The following is a 20645-nucleotide window of genomic DNA, read 5'->3' as shown; positions in this document are numbered from 1 at the left end:
AAAACAACCTAAGTATAGGACAATAGTAGAGCACCTGGTTAGAAAGAGAGAAGTTCTGGGTTTAATCCCCAGTGCCACAAAAAAAAAAAAAAAGAAAAAAGAAAAAAGAAAAGAAAAGAAAAAGAAAATAAGAAAATAAGTGAAAAAGGTTTATAGTTCTTAGAAAAAATAAAATGTCCCCTCTGCTTTTTATCTCTCGGATACCTGCATATTACACACAATTACATTTTAATTCCATACATATTACCATAAAAATATAATTAAAATAGTGTTTTAACACTAATTTAATAGTATTTTTAATGCCCCTCCGTGCACGCATGCATGTGTGCGATGGCACATGCACGCATACACACACACACACACACACACACACACACACACACACACACTTTCTTCTCTGGTACTATCATGTGAATCACATGAAGTTACTGTTCTGATCAATGGAGCCAGGCCCTCCAGTGTTTTTTGAAGACAGGAATACTTCTACAAGGAATACGTCTACAAAAGTACTAGAAAGGGGGTAAGGCAGACATTTAGGTTGAGTAAAATAAAATATGGGAATGTGAAATTAAATATTTTTTAAATGTCCTTTAATAAAAGGAATTTTTGAAGCTACATATATATTATTTTTAAATTTTTCTACATTAAATAATATTTCTTTTTTTTTTACTTTTTATTATTGGAGTACAGGATGGTAGAGGCATACCTGCACACATCACTCATTTAGCCCTTCCCCAATTCCTACACCATGTCCTCTCCCCTCCCTCTTTCTCATGTTTGGCTTAGTGATTGGCTTTGATGTTTGTGAATGTATATCATGTACATTAGGAAATTTCCCTCTTCCCCCCTCCCATCATCCTCAGTTAGGTCGCCTTATTTGCTCATCTATGGTTTCTCCTTATTCACCTAGAGTTCCTCCTATGAATTTAAAGTAAAACCATGCACATATAATTTTGAAGGTCTACAGTTGAGCATCCTAGCCGGAAAATGAATGCTGTGTCTATCGAGCAAAGTGACTTGAGGAAGGTATTACACAAAAAAGTTGCATGCATCATTCCTAATGCCCTTGTCTTCCTTTTCTAAAGGTGATTTTAAAAATCGAGCTGAGATAATAGATTTCAGCATACGCATCAAAAATGTTACTAGAAAGGATGCTGGCAAGTATCGCTGTGAAGTCAGTGCTCCATCTCAGCAAGGACAGAACCTGCAGGAGGACACAGTCATTCTAGAAGTACTAGGTAACAGGCATGTGTGTGTAACCCTTGATCCCACCCCATCCTCCTCCCTGGGGGCAACGACACCCATCCCTAAACACACCAACACCAACTGGGATCCCAAGCAGAAAACTGATAGGAACCACAAGCACCACCTTCCCAGAAAAGCGATCTTGGCTGTTTTTTTCCCCATCACCTCATTGGCTGCTAAAATTTTACTATGACTAACTCATGACCACAAATCCTCTCTTTGTTTAAGATGGGGATAATTCTTGATAGTCCTGTTCTGGAGATGCTAGCATCTTTCCCATGATTTTTAAAAAAAATAGCTTTCAGCATTTGTACTATTTCTCCAACCATCTAAAATGATATGACATGAGATGATGGAAAAAAAAAAGAAAAAAAAATTAGACCAAGGGAAGGATTAGAAATTGTTTGGTAAAGAAACAAAATTAGCATATAGCTTTCATCTAATACAGGTTAGGCCCTTTTATGTATGTAATTTTATTTAATCTTCATTGACAACCTGATTTTTACAGAGGGATGAATAGTGATTTCTAGTGCCATACAGTTAGATACTATCTGAACCAGAATTTGGATGCAGATGGGGTTAACTCCAAAACTAGTATGTTTAGTTAGTGTGAGGACCACTTTCTCATGATAGCAGTTGGTAGAGAAACATGATCTCTTCTCCTTTACTGCTATTAGCATAAGCTACCAAGTGAAGGGAATAAAATAACTTCCTTTCCTTTTTTAATGTTTTTCAGGGTCTTCCTAAAATACTAGGGATGTGCTAATAGAAAATTTTATTCAGAAAACCTTGCAGTGGATCAGCCCATGTATAGTCACTGTCTACTGCTGTGGAACAAATTACCACAAACTCAGCAGCTCTAAAGAATGTTCATTTATTACCTGGGTTTTGCTCCAGGTATCACAGGCTGAAATCAAAGTGTTGGATAGACTAAATTCTTGTCTTGAGGCTCTGGGAGAAATCCATTTCCAACCTCATTCTTGTCAGATTTTAATTCCCCTGGAGGCAGGGTGAGATGCCATTTCGTGCTATCAGCTGGGGGCCACACTTTGGTTCTTAAGGCCACCCCCATCCCCATTCCATCTTCAGTGCAGCGAAAGCCTGTTCAATCCTCTTTATGCTTTGAATTGCTGACTCTCCCTTTTGTAACTAGACAGAGAAAGCTCTCTGCTTTTCAGGGAAGGGTTTGTGTGATTGTGTCAAAACCATTTATGGAATCTCCCTCTCTTAAAGACAGTGGATTTGGGGCCTTAATTACATCCCCAGAATCTCTCTCCAGGAGTATCTAGTTGAGTTTTGACTGAATTACTGAGAGAATATGTATACACTCCAAAGACAGGAACCTCAGGGACTGCCTTAGATTTCTGTCTACCACAGTGAGTTTTGGATTTTCTTGGATATTGGTCACCCAAAAAAGTCCGTTTTACTTTCCAAATCCCCTAGAGTATGAGCCCAATTTCCAAAAGTAAGTATTTTCTAAGCTGGCCAGTCATAGATAGAATAGGTCTGTATTTTAGTTGGATATCAGCCCTGAAAAATATCCTTATATTTGTCTTATCTTGAATATAGTTGGTCATTAACATTAAAACCATTGGTGAAGAAAACAGAAGAATGTATTTATCTAAAAAAGAATAGCTGTTGTGTTAGCTAAGGTGGTGCTTGCTATTACAAAAAGACAAACCCTGAACTTTCAGTGAGTGGTTTCATGTAACACAAGTTTTTTTTTCTTACTTAAGTAGAGCCTAAATGGTTGGGGCAGGGGTGGCAGTGTATCCACATTACTCTGCTTAATGAAATCATTAGAGACTGGGTTTATTATAGATCTGACAACTTTAATAAGTGGCTTTCCAAGGTCACTGTGGATGATGATGAGTACTTTGTAGTAAGAGGGGACATAGAGAGTGAATGAATGGAGAATCATGCAGGGAGTTTATAGGTCAAGACTATAGCTTTCTCACTTTACCACATGCCATTGCCCAGAACCTATGCATATGGTCCTATCTGGTAGCAAGTGGATTGGCAAACATGGTCTTCTGTTGGCCCAAGAAGAAAAGAAATAGGTCTGATGAACAAGTAGTTAGTTTCTATTACAGGCATTTAGTAAGTACATCTTCACTGGCTACTAACACTCATGTTTAGCATATAAGTAACCAAATACCATTTGGCTTCCCCTGTTTAGTGGCCCCAGCAGTTCCATCCTGTCAAGTGCCTACTTCTGCACTGAGTGGAACTGTAGTAGAGCTACACTGTGAAGATAAAGAAGGGAATCCAGCTTCTGAATACACATGGTTTAAGGATGGCATACGTTTGCCAGAGAATCCAAAGTTTGGCTCCCAGCGCACCAACAGCTCATACACAGTGAATACCAAATCTGGAACTCTGGTAAGGTGATTTTAAGGACTGGCCTAATAACTGTCTGTTATTTTAATAAAGATATTATTAGAACCAAAGATGATGGAGATTAGAAAACTGATAGTATTGTTTGCTAAGGGAAAAGAGTAGGGGGTAGTAAAAAAGATAATGGTACCTACACCAAAAAGTGATGGAAAGAACTACATCACTTGATATGAGATGGGAAGGCAGGGAGCTGGGCATGCAAATGTCTGTGCTCTGATGAGAGACACGTCATGTCCCTGGCTTAGGAGGATGGATCAGGTAGTTCTGTATAGCTGCTTTGCTAGCCTGGAAAATAACTAAGCCCAGTCTCAGTTGACCGCACCAGGTAAATGCGTGAAAGCTCATGGGGTTGGAGGATCATGTAGATCCTCCAACCCCAGTGCTAATCAGGTGAGAATAGTGACCACAGTAAATCCATAGTAGGATGTCTGGCTGTTAAACTTTTTTATTATTATAGATCATCAAAAATCGTGTCTGTGACTTAATTATCTATTACTTTAAAATTAGTCCAGATTTTCTGATTGCTTCCTACTTGAAAATATTCTAATTTAAAGGTCTACAAATGGGAGCCTATTTATAAGATCTTTGAAGCTAATGTAATTTTAAAACAAAGAGTACCCAGGCATGGTGCACATACCTGTGACCCCAGTACTTGGGAGGCTGAGACAAGAGAATCACAGGTTCGAGACCAGCCTCAGCAACTCAGCAAGATCCTGTATCAAGATAAAACGAAAGGGGCTGTAGATGTAACTCAGTGGTAGAGCACTTGCTTAGCATGCTCAAATCCTTTTGTTCTGTCCTCAGTACTTCAAAAAGAAACAAGCAAGTCCTTAAGCTTGAGATTTTTTCCAATCAAGATCATATTACATATCAGTTTAAAATGGATAAAGAAAATGTGGTATATACACAAATGAAATTCTACTTAGTCATAAAGAAAAACAAAATTATTTTGATCTAGGGCTTTGACCTATTAATTTCTATGCTACTTTCACTTTTCTTTACCTACTACCTAATAGGTCAAATTATCTTGTTTGTCATTTGCAGGAAAATGGATAGAACCAGAGAATATGATTCTAAGTGAGACCAGCCAGTCTCAGGAAGTCAAGGGTCATATGTTTTCTCTTTCTTACATATGGAAGCTAGAGAGAATAGAGGAAGTCCAAGGGATTCTATATAGTGTGAAGAGAGACCTGTGGGATAGTGGAAGGGGATTGGATGAGGGAGTCAGAGAAAAGAGAGAGGGAAGACTGAGGAAGGAAATAGTTCAAATAATACTATGGCAGCTGAGACAGGAGGACGGTGGTTCGTGGACAGCCTCAGCTATTATTTAGTGAGGTTGCAACTCAGTGAGACCCTGTTTCAAAATAAAAAAAAATAGGGCTGGGGGTGTAGTTCAGAGGTAAAATGCCCCTGGGTTTCATCCCCAGTACTGCAAGTAATAATAATAATAATAATAATAATAATAATAATAATAATAAACATCAAGATTAGGGAAATATATGAAGGTATCACTATCAATTTCAGTAGCATGTATGGGGAGCAAGGAGGGGAGAGTGGAGGGAAATATGCCAAGTGCTGTGTGCATCTATGTATCACACTGAAACCTCATCGTGGTTATTATAAAAATAATAAATCACTACTGCAACCATTATTAAAGACAATTTTTAAAGGTGAAATAACAATTTTATGAATTTTGAAAGGAAGGTATAATGTAGAACACATTATACTTTTCATTTCTTCTACTAGCTCACAATAACACTTAAAAACTAGACCTTCTGGTACCTACGGGGCAGATCGATACAGCAGCTAAATAATACAGCTTATCAACAGGTGGGGCCGCCCCTTGAAGGAGGCACACTTTGTCCTGCTCAGCAGTCAGCAGGTCAGAGTGATTTTACACTGAGAAACTGGGCAGAAAGGCTGCCGTCACACTCTGCTATATTTACTTTTCAACTTTATTATTTCTCAGAGCAGGTGATGGGAGGCCCAAGTCAAGTCTGGGATGCTGCAGATTCAGTCTCCTCGATGAGACTCAGCTCTTGAAATATCTTGTGAGGCCAACAGGGGTGGGTTCTTTTGTGAGACACGAACAAAGGCCCCAGTGTCTGGATGCCAGGAACCTCCTCTTACTGGCCAGTTAAAGTAGATGGGGAGATCATTTGGGGTTTTAGTCTGGCTTGTCATTTATACATAACCTTGGCTCTGAGTTTATGGTGATTAGTCTAAAAGAATTCTGGCTTTTGAGGGAGATAGGATTCAATGGAGCAAGTCAGCAGAGCGTTGTATTACACCATACTGAAGCTCATAAAAAGAGGGGAGGTACTACAGGTAGCAGGTAAAGAAAAGTGAAAGCAGAAAAGAAGTTAATAGGTCAAAGCCCTGATTATTTAAGAAACATATTACAGAAGGATCAAAGATGATAAAGTGGTGCTACTCAGAGGTTTAAGGCTCCCGTGGGTGAGGTCAGTAGTTATCATTGTAATATTGAGAATGTGACCAGAAGGTACTAACAGCGTAATTCTGAGCGCCCTTCTCACCCTCAGCACTGGGCCCGGAAAGATCCTCCAAAATGTCCAGGACTGCATGATCCCTCTCCCCTCCTCCCTCTTTCTTTTCCTCCTTCTCCCCTCCTCCCTACACCTTCCTATTTTCTTTCCTCCCTCTCTCCCTTCCTTTCCTTCTTCCCGTCCTTTCTGTCTGCATTCATGCCTTCCAGAAATTCTCCAAGGGTACAAACGACTGGTACAAATGATGAGGTCTCTTCTATGAAAGTCTCATCTTTCAGTTGTTTACATCCTGGTGGTAACTCCGGCTCTTTAGTGAGAGTGTTCATTACACTGCTGTGGTGAACTCACTTGTGACTTAGAGAGTGCGCTCATCTTCTATCAGGGAGGCCTTCATTGGCAGATGGTGCTTCGTAGGAAATGGCTAGTCTATTTAATACTGACAGATGTGCAAACTTAAAAACATGCCCACTTCCTTCCTAATGAGACTGCTTTCTTTATAGCTAGCAAGCAAGCAAGAAGGGAAGAAAGAGAGAAAAAAGAAACTTCCCCATCTATACTGTCAAATGAAACAGGATGTCTGGCTATTTACTCCTTGAAGCTATGGCAGATTTTTTAATTTACAATAAAGTCTTCAGTCATTAAAAAGGAATGACAGAAGTGGTATTGCTGGATCGAATGGTAGATTTGTTCCCATTCTTCTGAGGATTCTCCATACTGTTTTCCAAAGTGGTTGCACTAATTTGCAATCCCACCAACAATGTTTTAGAGTTCCCACTTCTCCGCACCCTCGCCAGCATTTGTTGTTGTGTTTTGAATGATTGCAATTCTAGTTGGAATTAGGTGAAATCTCAGTGTAGTTTTGATTTGCATCTTTCTGATTGCCAACTATGGAACCAGCCAAGATGTCCATCAACAGATGAATGGATTACAAAACTGTAGGATATGTACCCAATGGATTTTTACTCAGCCATAAAAAAAGATACAATTGCAGTATTTTCAGGGAAATGGATGGATCTTGAGGACATTATGCTAAGCGAGATTAGTCAGTCACAAAAAGTAAGGAATTGGATGCTTTCCCTAATATGTTAAAGCTAGTGTGAAAGGGGTCATAGGAGGAACTCCAGGTGAAAAAGGAGATACTATAGAGGAGCAAATAAGGCAACCTAACTGTGGGGATGGGAGGGGGAGAAGGAAACTCTTTAAAGTATATGATGTACTTATTCATATCGAAGTCAACCTCTAAACCAAGCACAGGAGGGAGGGATGGGGAGGGAGACAGGTGGGGGCTGGCTGGGTGATGTGTGCATTTATGTCTACACAAGTTTTTTACCCCATTATGATGTATAAATACAATGCACCAATAAAAAAAACCATAAAAAAGGAATGGTAGGCTTAATGACAAAATGAATGGGACATGTCTATTTTAGGAACCTACTTATAGATGTATTGTTTAAAACTGTGTGTATATGCTCTTTTTCATGATAGCAATTTAACACTGTTTCCAAGCTGGACAGTGGAGAATACTCCTGTGAAGCCCGCAATTCCGTTGGATATCGAACCTGTCCTGGGAAACGCATGCAAGTAGGTAAGCACGGCATAATGGAGGAACAAGTGGTTTTCAATTGTGTGTGCGAGTATGTGGGGGTAGAAGGAGCAAGGGTAAGAAAGGGGTGAGTTCTTTGAAGGAAAAAATTTTAGGAAATGCTTAAAATTGCAAAGAAGCAGTGATACTCTGTGTGTGTGTGTGTGTGTGTGTGTGTGTGTGTGTGTGTGTGTGTGTGTTACTGGGGATTGAAGCCAGGGGCTTTCTTCCTCCAACCCCAGCCCTATTTTATTTTTTTATTTGTAAACAGGGTCTCACTAAGTTGTTGAGGGCATCTAAATTGCTGAGGCTGGACTTGAATCTTTGACCCTCCTGTCTCAGCCTCCAGAGTACTAAGATTACAGGTGTGTGCCACTGCACCTGGCTAATGATGCTGATTTATTTATTTATTTATTTATTTATTATTTTGGTGGTGGTACTGGGGTTCCTGGAAGCCCTTCTACCTCCGGGCTACACTCCCAGACCTATTTTTACATTTTTATTTGGAAACAGGGTCTCTTAAGCCAGCACGGCTGGTTCCGAACCTACCACGCCCGGTGCATGACCTGCGCTTGGGAGGTGGAGACAAGAGGATCGCGCAGGTTCGGAGCCAGCCGCGCTGGCATAAGAGACCCTGTTTCCAAATAAAAATATAAAAATAGGTCTGGGAGTGTAGCCCAGAGGTAGAAGGGCTTCCAGAAACCCCAGTACCACCAAATAAATAAATAAATAAATAAATAAATAAATAAATAAATAAATAAATAAATCTTCCAATCAAGCAAGATTACTTAGTATTATATTTAATGAATGTTTTAATATTTTTAAATCGAAGTGTCTTGTATTCTGTAAATTACTGGGTCCAGAAGCCCGCATGGAGTTCTGATGTATAGTCTGCCATTTATAACCTGCGTTCTCTCAAGGCAACTTACTCAGCCTCTAAGCCCCGGTCCCCCAAATGGAAGTCATACTACACCTTTCACACAGTTGCTGCAAAGATTAAAATAATCCATATTTGAAAGTGTTAGAAAAGCTCTGGCACATTATGTGCCTTATACAAGCGTCAGCTGCTTTAGTTATTATTATCAAATTGATGATAAATTTACCATACCTTGAAATATGAAGTTTATATTTATCATGGAGTAGTGTCTCTAAAAAAAGACACATGGAATACTTGTAGATGGAGTTTGCTCTAAAACATAGCTTTCAGCTGGGTGTGGTGGCGCACTCTTGTAACCCCAGTACTTGAGAGGCTGAGACAGGAGGATCATAGGTTCACAACCAGCCTCAGCTACTTAGTGAGGCCCTTTGCAACTTAGTGAGACCCTGTTTCAGAATAAAGAATAGAAAATAGGGCTGGGGGTATAGCTCAGAGGTAGAATGCCTCTGGGTTCAATCTCAAGTACCGTAAAAATAAATAAATAAATAAATAATTAATTAATAAAAGCTGCCACATAATATATGTTACAAAATAACTTTCTTAGAGTCTAGTAAAGTTAGTGCTTTAAGAATCTTTCCTACCTGGGCACTGTGGCGCTTGCCTGTAATCTCAGTATGTGGGAAGCTGAGACATGAGAATTGCAGGTTCGAGGTCAGCAAGTAATAACTTAGTGAGACTCTTTTAAAATAAAATTTGAAAGGGTTATGGGTATACCTCAGAGGTAGAATGCCCAAGTCTAATATCTAGTACCAAAAAAAAAAAAAAAAAAAAAAGAAAGAAAGAAAGAGAGAGAGAGAGAAAGAAAGAAGGAAATTAGAAAAAAAGGAACTTTTCTAGTTATGAGTTTTAGAGTATATTATTATTTTTTAAATTTCAGTTTTAATAATTGGATTTAATTTTTCCTTATTGTGAAAGCCACATATTAAAAAAGCCATACAGGAGGGCTACCCCTGAAACAGAATACTGAGAGTGCTCTTTATTAAGGGAGCTTGTTCTTAGTTTTATGGGGCCACAAATTCATTTTTTCAGTGTACTTAGGAGTGAAGATAGAGTGCACTAATTTGCAATTAGAGTCTAGTATGTATATGTATATGTGTATGTATAAAGTCTTAGCATTATTATTATTATTTTTTTTGTGTGTGTGGTACTGGGGGTGGAACCCAGGCACTTTTCTACCTCTGAACTATAGTCCCAGACCTATTTTATACTTTATTTGGAAATAGGGTCTCACTAAGTTGCTGAGAGCCTCCCAAGCGCTGGGATTATAAGCATGCACCACCACGCCCAGCTTCTTAGCATTATTTTTAAAGAAAACTAGGATATTATAAAATATAAGATATTCAATCGTATATTCTCATTTCCATGATTCAAGTTTGAATTTGCTTTATTTTTTTTTAATTCAGGAATGCAAAGAATTGACATTGTCAACTAAATGTGTTGACACTTAGTTTAGGTAGATTTACATAGAATTGAATCACACATTCCAGGCATGCTAACAAATTGTGTTATATAAAGGAAGGTGTCTCCTCGCCTGTTACATAGTTCTTTCCTTAATAGAGTCGTGTTCGCCATTTTATTAGTGACTTAATTGAGGACATTTTTGCTACAATGCCTGATTTTAAGACATATTAAGTGTGGAAAGTTAATATTCTAATTATTGAGCAATAGAATCAATTTAGAAAAAACAGCTTAATTGATAAGATGGTAGTCATTTCCAACTTTAGTCCAAAAAAATCTACTTGTGTTAAAGAGATGACTTAATAGCACCAGGGAAAACTATGTTTACTTCATTGAGTTAATTTATTTTATTTTTTTTCTTTTAAATTTTTTTATTGAGTTAATTTATTTTAAATCCAATAGGAATCTGGGTGTGGTGGCACTCACTTGTAATCCCAGTACTTGAGAGGCAGAGACAGGAGGATCGCAGTTTTGAAGCCAGCCTCAGCAACTTAGGGAGGCCATCTCAACTTAGTAAAACCCTGTTTCCTATTTTTTTCTTATTTAAAAATAAAATTGGGCTGGGGATTTAGCTCAGAGGTAGAATGCCTGTGTGTTCAATCCTCAGTGCCACACAAAAAATAAAAATAAATAAATCCAATGGGATCACAGCTCAGTTATATATATATATTTATGTGCATAATTATATAACTATATATACTATATAGTATATATAGTATATATAGTATATATAGTATATAGTATAATATATATAGTATACTACATATATAGTAGTATATAGTATATAGTAGTATATATTGTACATATGTAGTAGCATATAGTATATATAGTATATAGTATTATAGTATATAGCTAGTATATGTGTTAAGGTTATATACACACATACACACAACACAATCCATATAAATTCAAGAAAGAAGGCCTTTCTGACTATTTTATAAAACAAAAGTGGCACATGCTTTTTTTGAGGCTGAGTTTTCTTTTATTTGTGAAATCTGACAGGTAATGATGTAGAATTTTTGCAGAGGGGCAGCAGTAGAAAAAATATTTCAATGCATTGAATTTCAAAGATTATTTCCAACCTGATAGTTAACCTTGTGAATTAATACACTACCAAATGAATGCAAGAAAATGCCACACATTTTGTTTTGGGACCACAGAACTTTTTAAAATTAAAGATTCTTGCAAGGCTCATTTCTATTTTCCATTTTGAGTTATAACTTGGAACTGTAGGTGAACAGGCTTCAAAAGCATAAAAGAATGTTATCATAGCTACAAAGAACCACTTTGGGGGCCCTTTCGACTTAGACGTTATCTGTCTGCCTCTTTGAAGTGAATGTGTACTTGGTTTATTTCTCATTCCAGATGATCTCAACGTAAGTGGCATCATAGCAGCTGTAGTAGTCGTGGCCTTAGTGATTTGCTCCTGTGGCCTTGGTGTGTGCTATGCTCAGAGAAAAGGCTACTTTTCAAGTAAGTAAATTTCACCCTTCTTTGATAACACAATTTTCTGTATGTAATTTTCTTGTGAGATGCTATTTCTCCTAAAAATTTCTAACCAATTTTGGAGAATATTTTTCATTGATTTTCTGCCATAGGAAATGCTGACAATAACATGCAGGTCAGTTAGGAAGTATCTTGGCAACCATAAAGTACCAAGACAGAGCGGGCGGGCAGTGACACATGCCTGTAATCTCAGTATTTAGGGGGCAGAGACAGGAGGATCACAGGCTCAAAACCTACTTTAGCAACTTAGTGAGGCCCTCGCAACTTAGTGGGACTCTATTTCAAAATAAAAAAGGATGGGGTGTAGCTGAAAGATAAAATGCCCCTGGCTTCAATCCCTAGTACCATAAAAAGACAGTTGCTTTGTTTCAAAATTCCAGGCAATATAAGAGAATATGTGAGTAATCTCCTTGGAGTGGTATACTGCAGAAAGAGAGATTACATTATAGTGTATTTATATCTGTGTAAGACTGTCTTCATGCATTAAAGTTACATGCATGTAAGATCTATTTTAAGTTAGAAATTATATATTTCAAGTATATATTGATTTCTGGTTTTATAAGAAATTTCATTTCAGTAAGCCAGTTTTATCAGCATACGACAGTAAATGTTTAATGTCAAGATTAGTACAACTGTAGAAGAGAATTGTTCAGTCAAGACTAGAAACCAGTTTATATTAGAGATGTTTCTGAACGAGGATTTTAGTTTTTCATGTTTGGCTCTCCTGTAGCCTTAAATACCCATTTAATAACAGAATAGGTTTGATGTAAGTGGTGAGATTTAAAAATAATGTTTTGCCAGGCATGGTAGCGCACGTTTGTAATCCCCGCGCTTGGGAGGCGGAGGCAGGAGGATCGCGCAGGTTCAAAACCAGTGCGCTGGCTTAAGAGACCCTGCTTCCAAATAAAAAGTATAAAATAGGTCTGGGAGTGTAGCCCAGAGGTAGAAGGGTTTCCAGGAATCCCAGTACCACTAAATAAATAAATAAATAAATAAATAAATAAATAAATAAATAAATAAAATGTTTTATTCTCTAATGTATTTCTTCTCAGTCTTCACTCCATCATGTCCATTAGCAGTAGTATATAAAGTTAAAGTTTTTAAAAGGAATAATAAGTAAATGTATAGCATCAACAAATTTTAGGCCTACAGTTTTACAATGAGCATTAATTTTGAATTCTAGGTTAAAAATAATGCCAAAATAAAAGTTAAATTTAAAAATGTTTAATAATATCTATAATTAGGTATTATGTATCATAAAATGTTTCCATTAACATGGACTCAAATATTCCCTATAATTAAGAATAACTGTTCTGAGAATTAATAGTATTCTTCTCTTATATAATGCTTTAGTTTAGTCCAGTATAATGTGATTTTATGAATGGAATCTAGCTGTGTCCCCCTGCTGGTCACTAATAAAATACTGTCAAAAAAGATTACTTATTTAAAATTCTTGTAGTCTCTATACTAGCAAAGATTACCTCTATGAGTTTTTTTCTGTGTTTTTTTTTTTTCTGTTGTTGTTTTGTTTTGTTTTTGATGCTGGGCTTTGAACTCCCAGTGACAATCTTCCTTCAAGCTAGATTTATTATTATTATTATCATTTTGTGTGTGTGTGTGTGTGGTACTGGGGTTCCTGGAAGCCCTTCTACCTCCGGGCTACACATCCAGACCTTTTTTTTTTTTTTTATTTGGAAACAGGGTCTCTTAAGTCAGTGAGGCTGGCTCCGAACCAGCGCAATCCTGTCTCAGCCTCCAAAGCCCAAGGATTACAAGCATGCGCCACCACGCCCGGCCTTTTTTTTTTTCTTTTAATTTTGAAACAGGGTCTCACTAAATTGCTCAGTTTGGCCTCCAGTCTATGATCCTGCTGCCTCAGCCTTCCAAGTACTAGGATTACAGTCATGTGCCATCATGCCCAGCTGAATGAGTATTTTTAATGAAGAGTTGTCAAACAAATTCTTCTTAAAATACTAAATAAAGCGTTGACTTGTGTATTTGGAGTTCATTAGCCAGTAATATCACTCCCGTCTTCATCTTGCAGAAAATCTGCCCAATAGAACCATACTCTTGAACTTGTGTTTAGGACAAGAGTTGGAAAATTATAATCTGTGGGTCCAGTCCAGCCCCTACCTGGTTTTCTATGGCCCATAAACTAAGAATAATTCTTACAGATAAATTCTTATAGATACTTGCAATTATTTGATAGGAAACATTAACTTTGAACCCCAATTAAGTGAAATGTTAACCGCCTAAAACAAGTTTCATTCTAACTAGTAGACTTGTCTTGTCAGACTTTATTATTATATTTTGAATCTTTACCAATAAAAATTTTGGAAATTTTCTTTCTTGTTATATAAATATCTACATAAAAATAAAAAATAATAAAATCTTAAATTTTGTCTTTGGAATACCAAAGCTGAAATATTTGCTATGTGGCCCTTTACAGAAAAAGTTTGCCAACCCTTGGTTTAGAAGGTACAAATGTCAGCAAGTAAAAAAGGTTTTAAGACAAAACTCATTTTTAAATAAGTCTATTATTTTATATGGATCATTTCATTAATGATATCTACTTTTTCTTTTATAGAAGAAACTTCTTTGCAGTAAGTACATTTACTTAAAATGCATGTCTTTCCCTATATTGACTAATCCTCTATTATTCATCTACTTAAAATCAAAAGTGGGATATTGAGTTATTTGTGTAGGCTTATTCCTATGGGAAGTTATTCAAATATATCAAAACATGCATCTTACTTCATGCCTATTTGTAAATGATAACTAATTACCTAGAGAAAAAATATGACTACTAATTTTGCTTTGTAAGCCTTTCTGTAGAACTTTAAAATATAAAGTACCACAGATAGTGCTATTTTAAAATATATGTATTTACTAAATTTTGCAAAACTGAAAAGTTTTAAGTAAACTTTTACTTAGTCATGGTTTACATTTAATTGCTCAAGATGGTTCTAAGAACTGGCAATATAGCAGTGAACAGAACAGGCATCCCAATTTTTTACAAAATACTGCTATATGGAGTTCACATGCTAGTAGGAAAAGGCAAAAAGTAAACAGATATGTACATTAAGCAGTATATCAGAGAAGAATTAAATAAAAGAATCGGGAATACACAAGGTAGGAATGAAAATTATCATTTTAGATAGGGTGGTCAGGAAAGGCTTGTTTGATGAGGTGAGAAGCCAAGTCATGAAAATCCCCATGAGGAATGTTCATGCAGAAAGGAGAGAAAAAAATAGAATGAGCTTGAGTTAGTTTTCCATTGCTGGAACCTGAGATAATCAGACTAAAAACAGAATGCCTATTTGGGCCTGTAATTTTGGAGATTTTGGTCCATGATCAGTTGGCCCTCTTTGATTTGGGGCAGCATGTCAAGACAGGAGCACATGTTGGACAAAGCTGGTCCACTTTGTAGTGGCTAAGAAGCAAAAGAGATGAAGAAGAAACCAGAGTCCCAATATCCCCTTCCAGGGCACACCCCCAACAACCCAACTTCCTTTCACTAAGCCTCACCTCCTAATGGTTCCATCACCTCCCAGTACTGCCACAGGCTGGGGACCAAGCAAGTACCAGAGCCTCTGGGGTACAAGCAAGGTCCAAAATGTAGTGGGGTTCAAGGCCAAGCACGCACTGAGAGACTTCGGGGGACCCGGGGTGACTGGAGCAGAACGTGGGCAACAGAGACCAGGAGATGAGTACACAAAACAAGTGGTGGCCAGATTGTACAGAGACTCTTCTAGGCAGTTCTGAGGCTGGGTTTGATTCTGAGTTAAGAGGGGAAGCTGGTGGAGAGCTGTAGGCAGAGGAGTAGCACCATCTTAATTAATTCTTCAAAGTGCACATTGACTGGTCTGTTAATAAACAATGAGGTAACAAAGGGTTAGAAGCAGGCAGGCCAGTTAGGAAACTACTGAGAAAAAAAATGGAAGCCGGGCGTGGTGGCGCACGCTTGTAATCCCCGCACTTGCCGTGCTGGCTTAAGAGACCCTGTTTCCAAAATTAAAAAAAGTAGCTGGGCATGGTGGTGCATGCTTGTAATCCCTGCGCTTGGGAGGCTGAGACAGGAGGATCGCACGGGTTCAAAGCCAGCCTCAGCTACTTAGTGAGGCTCTCAGCAACTTAGTGAGACCCTGTTTCCAAATAAAATATAAAAAAGGTCTGGGAGTATAGCCCAGAGGTAGAAAGCCTCTGGGTTCCACCCCCAGTACCACCAAAAAAAAAAAAAAAAAAAAAAATGGCAGCTGGTACCAAAGCAGTAGTGTTGGAAAGGTTGAAAAAATAATAGGATATTGGATGTCTTTTTTTTTTTTTTTTAACAATTTGCTGATCTGTTGAATGTGGGCTCTTAGAAAAAGAAAGGAATGGAAGGTAGATACAAGATTTTGAGACAGATGGAGCTGCCCTTTGTAGACATGTGGAAGAGTCTGGGGAAAATCGGTGTGCGAGTGGTGGTGGTGCAGGTGGAGAGGGCTGGAGTGCTTGGAATCTTAATAGTCAATAAGTTTATTAGACTTCCAAGTAGAGACAGTCATTCGATGATTGAATATACAAATCTGGAGTTTGGGGATGTAGTTTAACTGAAGATTGAAATGTAGGAGTCTTTAGAGGTTAAGATACAGATGAGATCACCAAAGCTCCAGTTTATGTGCACTTGAGCTGTGATTCTCCTTGCCATAAATATGAACACAGCAGACCAACTGTGGGTCTAAAGACACATCTCCTACCCTCAGCTGCCATAGCCCCAGATAATTTGTCATCTCTTAAGTCTCTGAAGACGTAGCTGCCATTGATTTGCTGTTCCTCAGCCCTACTATCTCAATCTCAAAATATCCCAGTAAAAATCAGGATGAAGTCCAAGTTAGCAGGCCTAGCAGTAGCAAAGGAGGCAAGCTAGGAAGAGCAGGGCAGCCTGAATGTGTAGATATGACCTAGACTCATTACTTTTATTGGGTAAGATGAAACAAATGTGTGGGACCCCCTACTGGAACCACGGTCACCACATAAAACTTCTCGGGACAAAAAGGAATTTTGAGATAAGAATAAATAAGCTCTCAAACCGATTAATGCTAATATGTTAAAAGTTAATGTCTCTGGTCTGTATATTTCACAAAAGTCTTTAGTATATTAGCCATTTAAACCTGTTTAAATTCACAGGTTCACACACTGATACTTTGCTGCATGGCTTTCTCTGTGAATATCGTGTCTCTTTTTGAGGAATTATATTTGTGTGATTGTTGGTTTTTTATTTTCCTGCCTGGCTAAGGTAAATATTCATCTTCCTGCTAATAGATGGAGGTAACAGTAAGTAGATGAGGATAAGTAACTAGAATTGGAGGTGATAATGCAATAAATGCTGTCTTTTATATTCTATATATAGGAAGGGTAGTTCTGCATCGAAAGCCACTACAATGAGTGAAAATGTGAGTATTTTTGTTTATTTATTTAACTTATTTATTTATAGCACTAGGGAGGATTGAAGCCAGGGACATTCTACCTCTGAGCTACACCCTCATCCCTATTTCATTTTTGTTTAGAAACAGGGTCTAGGTTGATGAGAGTCTCAATACTTGCTGAGGCTGTCCTCGAACCTGCAATCCTCCTGCCTCAGCCACCCAAGCACTGGGATGACTGGGATTGAATTGGGTGCGCAGCACTACACCTGATTCAAAATGTTATTTTGGAAATATGCTTGTAGAATGGATATGAATAAGGCAGGGAAATGAATCAATTGAATGAAAGTTGTGAATACAAGTTTTAATATACTTTATGTTTGTGCCCATAACTGACACTTAGAAAGATCTAAATAAACCGGGCGTGGTGGCGCACGCTTGTAATCCCAGCATTCGGGAGGCTGAAACCTGGAGGATCGCAGTTCGCAGACAGCCTCAGCTACTTAATGAGGCTCTCTGCAACTCAGTGAGACCTGGTTTAAAAATAAAGAATAAAAAATAGGGCAGGGGGTGTAGCTCAGAGGTCAAATGCCCCTGGGTTCCATCCCCAGACTGGCAAAAAATAAAAAAAATAAAAAGATCTAAATAAACATTAGTATCTTTCCCATCAGGGACAGCAGGATAAAGTTACCCAGAATCTGTAGAGCAACTATAGGAAATTATTTTTATTATGTCACTGTTTTATCTCAGTGTATCTATTATTAGTCTGCCCCCTTAATGTCGCTAGGTCTGGCACTGCCAACTCTATATGATAGATGAGGAAATTGAAACCCAAGTTTTCACAGGGTAAGGATGGCAGAGTGGAACCCAGGTATCCTGCATCCTGGTAGCCTGACTGAATAGATCACTTCCGATAGATCTGTGTAGGACTGGTCTTTGGCTATTCAAAGCACTTGGAAAGCTTAGGGATATGAAATATCTTTTGCTACTGCTGAAAAGGAGCATTTCATAAATCCATGAAAGCCAATAATTATCAAATGTGGGTGGTTTGAAGAACATAATTTAGACATTTGGACTTTTGTGTATTTTTATATTTGCAAATAATACAATGAAGAATTAAATTGTCATCATTGTTTAAGTTTTGTAGTTCTTAGAGTAGACATTTAATCTTTTGGATTGTGTTTCCAGGAATACAGTGAGGGTAGGGAAGTTTCCAACATTTTTAGAGCTAAAACTCTTTAAGAAATGCAGTGTGAGCCAGGCGTGGTGGTGCACGCTTGTAATCCCAGCATTCAGGAGGCTGAGACCTGGAGGATTGTAGTTTGCTGACAGCCTCAGCTACTTAGTGAGGCCCTCTGCAACTCAGTGAGACCTGGTTTCAAAATAAAGAATAAAAAATAGGGCAGGGGGTGTAGCTCAGAGGTCATATGCCCCTGGGTTCCATCCCCAGACCCACAAAAAAAAAAAAAAAAGAAAAGAAAAGAAAAAAAGAAATGCAGTGTGGGTTCCAGAGTTCCTTAGTATTTCAGGGCAGGGATTTTCAAATTTCCTTCCAGTAGAACTTGGGGAATTGAGGCAATATCAGTATTTTAAACATTTAAATGATTCTACGGGAAACTCACATGTGCATGCGCAAGTGCGTCTGTGTGTGTGTGTGTGTGTGTGTGTGTGTGTGTGTGTGTTACTGGGGATTGAATCCAGGGGCTTTCTACCTCTAAGATACATGCCCAGCCCTATTTTATTTTTTTTAATTTATGGTTTTTGGTGGCGCTGGGCCCTTCTACCTCCGGTCTACACTCCCAGACCCATTTCATATTTTTATTTGGAAACAGGGTCTCTTAAGCCAGCGAGGCTGGCTTTGAACCTGAGCGATCCTCCTGTCTCTGCCTCCCAAGCGTGGGAATTACAAGCGTGTGCCACCACGCCCGGCGCTATTTTTTATTTTGAAACAGTCTCATTAAGTTGCCCAGAGTCTCACTAAATTGCAGAGGCTGACCTTGAACCTGCAATCTTTCTATCTCAGCCTCCCAAGTACTGGGATCACAGGTATACACCACCACTCCCAAGAGATACAAGTATTTAACACCCACTTACTATTCTGTATAGTTTTTTTCTATAAAATTTTTGATATTTTAAACTTATCTACTCCAGAATCTATCATATAAGCCACCATATTTATTAGTTTATTACACTGATAGTATATTTTCTTTAGTTAGGGGATAAGCAATGCATAACTTCATATTCATTCCTACAATTGTGAAACAAAAAAATCCACCCTACCAAAACAGTAAGGTACTTTGTGTCTACATTGAAAGAAAAGAATCCTTTTGCTTTTTCTTCCTCTTAGTTAGTTGTTCTTATGAGTCCAAACCTAGCCTCCTTCAGTTCCTTTTTGTCCTGCAGCACGGTTCCCCAACCTGGCAACTTTAAGCCACATTAGCATTTGTTGTCGGGGCTGTCTTGTGCACTGTAGGATGTGAAGCACCAGCCCTGGGTTCTACACACTAAATACAGTAGCACAACATAAACTAACTAGATTACGCTTGCTCTGACCTCAGCCCTAATTCCTCACTCTTTAGACATAGCTTCAAGCACCTTGTCTTCTAGTCTGTTTAATTCCCCATTATATAATTTAATTAAATATATGTTGGTTTGTACCTCTAAGATGCTTATAGTAGATGTAGTTTGATACTTGTAAGACTTATATGTATTTCTTTAAATCTAGATTAGTACATTATATTTAAACTTGTGTTTTTCTTTCTTTTTTTTTAGGATTTCAAGCACACAAAATCCTTTATAATTTAAAAGAATTCCACTTTGAGATACACCAAAACTCAGTTGTTAAACAAGTTATTAAAGTATTATGAAGCTCTGCTTTGACATACACTTGCGAAGAAGTACATGAGGAAAAGAAATTGGTATTTCATTATCATTTCTAGGACGTGTGATTCACCTGAAATTGTTATTTTAAGCAAATAGTTCTGTCATCACCTAAAAATACAATCTGGTTTCTCATGTCTAAAGAAAAAGAATCAAAATTCTCTGTAATATTCTGGGGTTTATAAATGTTACAAAATGTCCCAACTTCTAGAGAAAGTTATTGCAGTATACCGATTTTGAAGTTAATCCACAGAGCATGCACTGCACAGACCTTCTGTGCAAGAGTCTGATTTCTAGGGTTCAGAAAATACTCTGACAGATGCAAAAGGAGCCTTTGGTCTCATTCCTACCAGAATCCTCTTTTCTCCCCTGGTATAATCCTTGTTCCATTGCTCATTTATCACTAATATGTTCACAGAACAGAGGTAGCTGGGCTGGGTCTTAAACCCAAATATTTGCACTTTGTGTTTGCTTGTGTTTCTGACAACCCAAAGCAACATGAAAGTAGAGTCAAATGACCAGAGCTCACGGTGAGCCCCACAGGACCCACCTGATGAGTGAAACTACTAATGTAATTCTGAGAGTTAAAATCAAATCCAATTGGCTTATCTCGCCCTCACCGCTGCTGGCTGTTCCTTTCCCTAAGACTCTTTCAAAGGGGCTTAGTGACTTTAACTTCCAGCTGGACACTAGAGCCTGCGCAGCTTTGCTCTGCACAGCAAGCAAAG

At 38.1% G+C, this 20645-nt stretch overlaps 1 protein-coding gene across 3 annotated transcripts in view; it reads left to right on the top strand.

Moving 5' to 3' along the window:
• JAM2 (junctional adhesion molecule 2) overlaps positions 1-19842 on the top strand; it is a gene marked incomplete at both ends in the record, with an annotated part of 65197 nt that extends 45355 nt beyond the window's left edge. For 2 of the 3 annotated variants that reach the window (XM_080696212.1, XM_080696210.1), the window contains 7 exons: positions 1086-1238; positions 3425-3627; positions 7635-7734; positions 11492-11599; positions 14220-14235; positions 17025-17067; positions 19810-19842. In XM_080696212.1, coding sequence (XP_080552338.1) covers positions 1086-1238; positions 3425-3627; positions 7635-7734; positions 11492-11599; positions 14220-14235; positions 17025-17067; positions 19810-19842 — 656 coding nt within the window. Of the gene's footprint in view, positions 1-1085; positions 1239-3424; positions 3628-7634; positions 7735-11491; positions 11604-14219; positions 14236-17024; positions 17068-19809 lie in introns of all 3 variants that reach the window. The other variant, XM_080696211.1, reaches the window with a different exon arrangement.
• Positions 19843-20645: the final 803 nt, after the last annotated feature.

Source organism: Muscardinus avellanarius (assembly GCF_963383645.1).
Source record: "Muscardinus avellanarius genome assembly, chromosome: 5".
NCBI classification, from domain to species: domain Eukaryota; kingdom Metazoa; phylum Chordata; class Mammalia; order Rodentia; family Gliridae; genus Muscardinus; species Muscardinus avellanarius.
The sequence above is the reverse complement of the archived record's forward strand: the minus strand, read 5'-3'. Positions and strand labels throughout refer to the sequence as shown.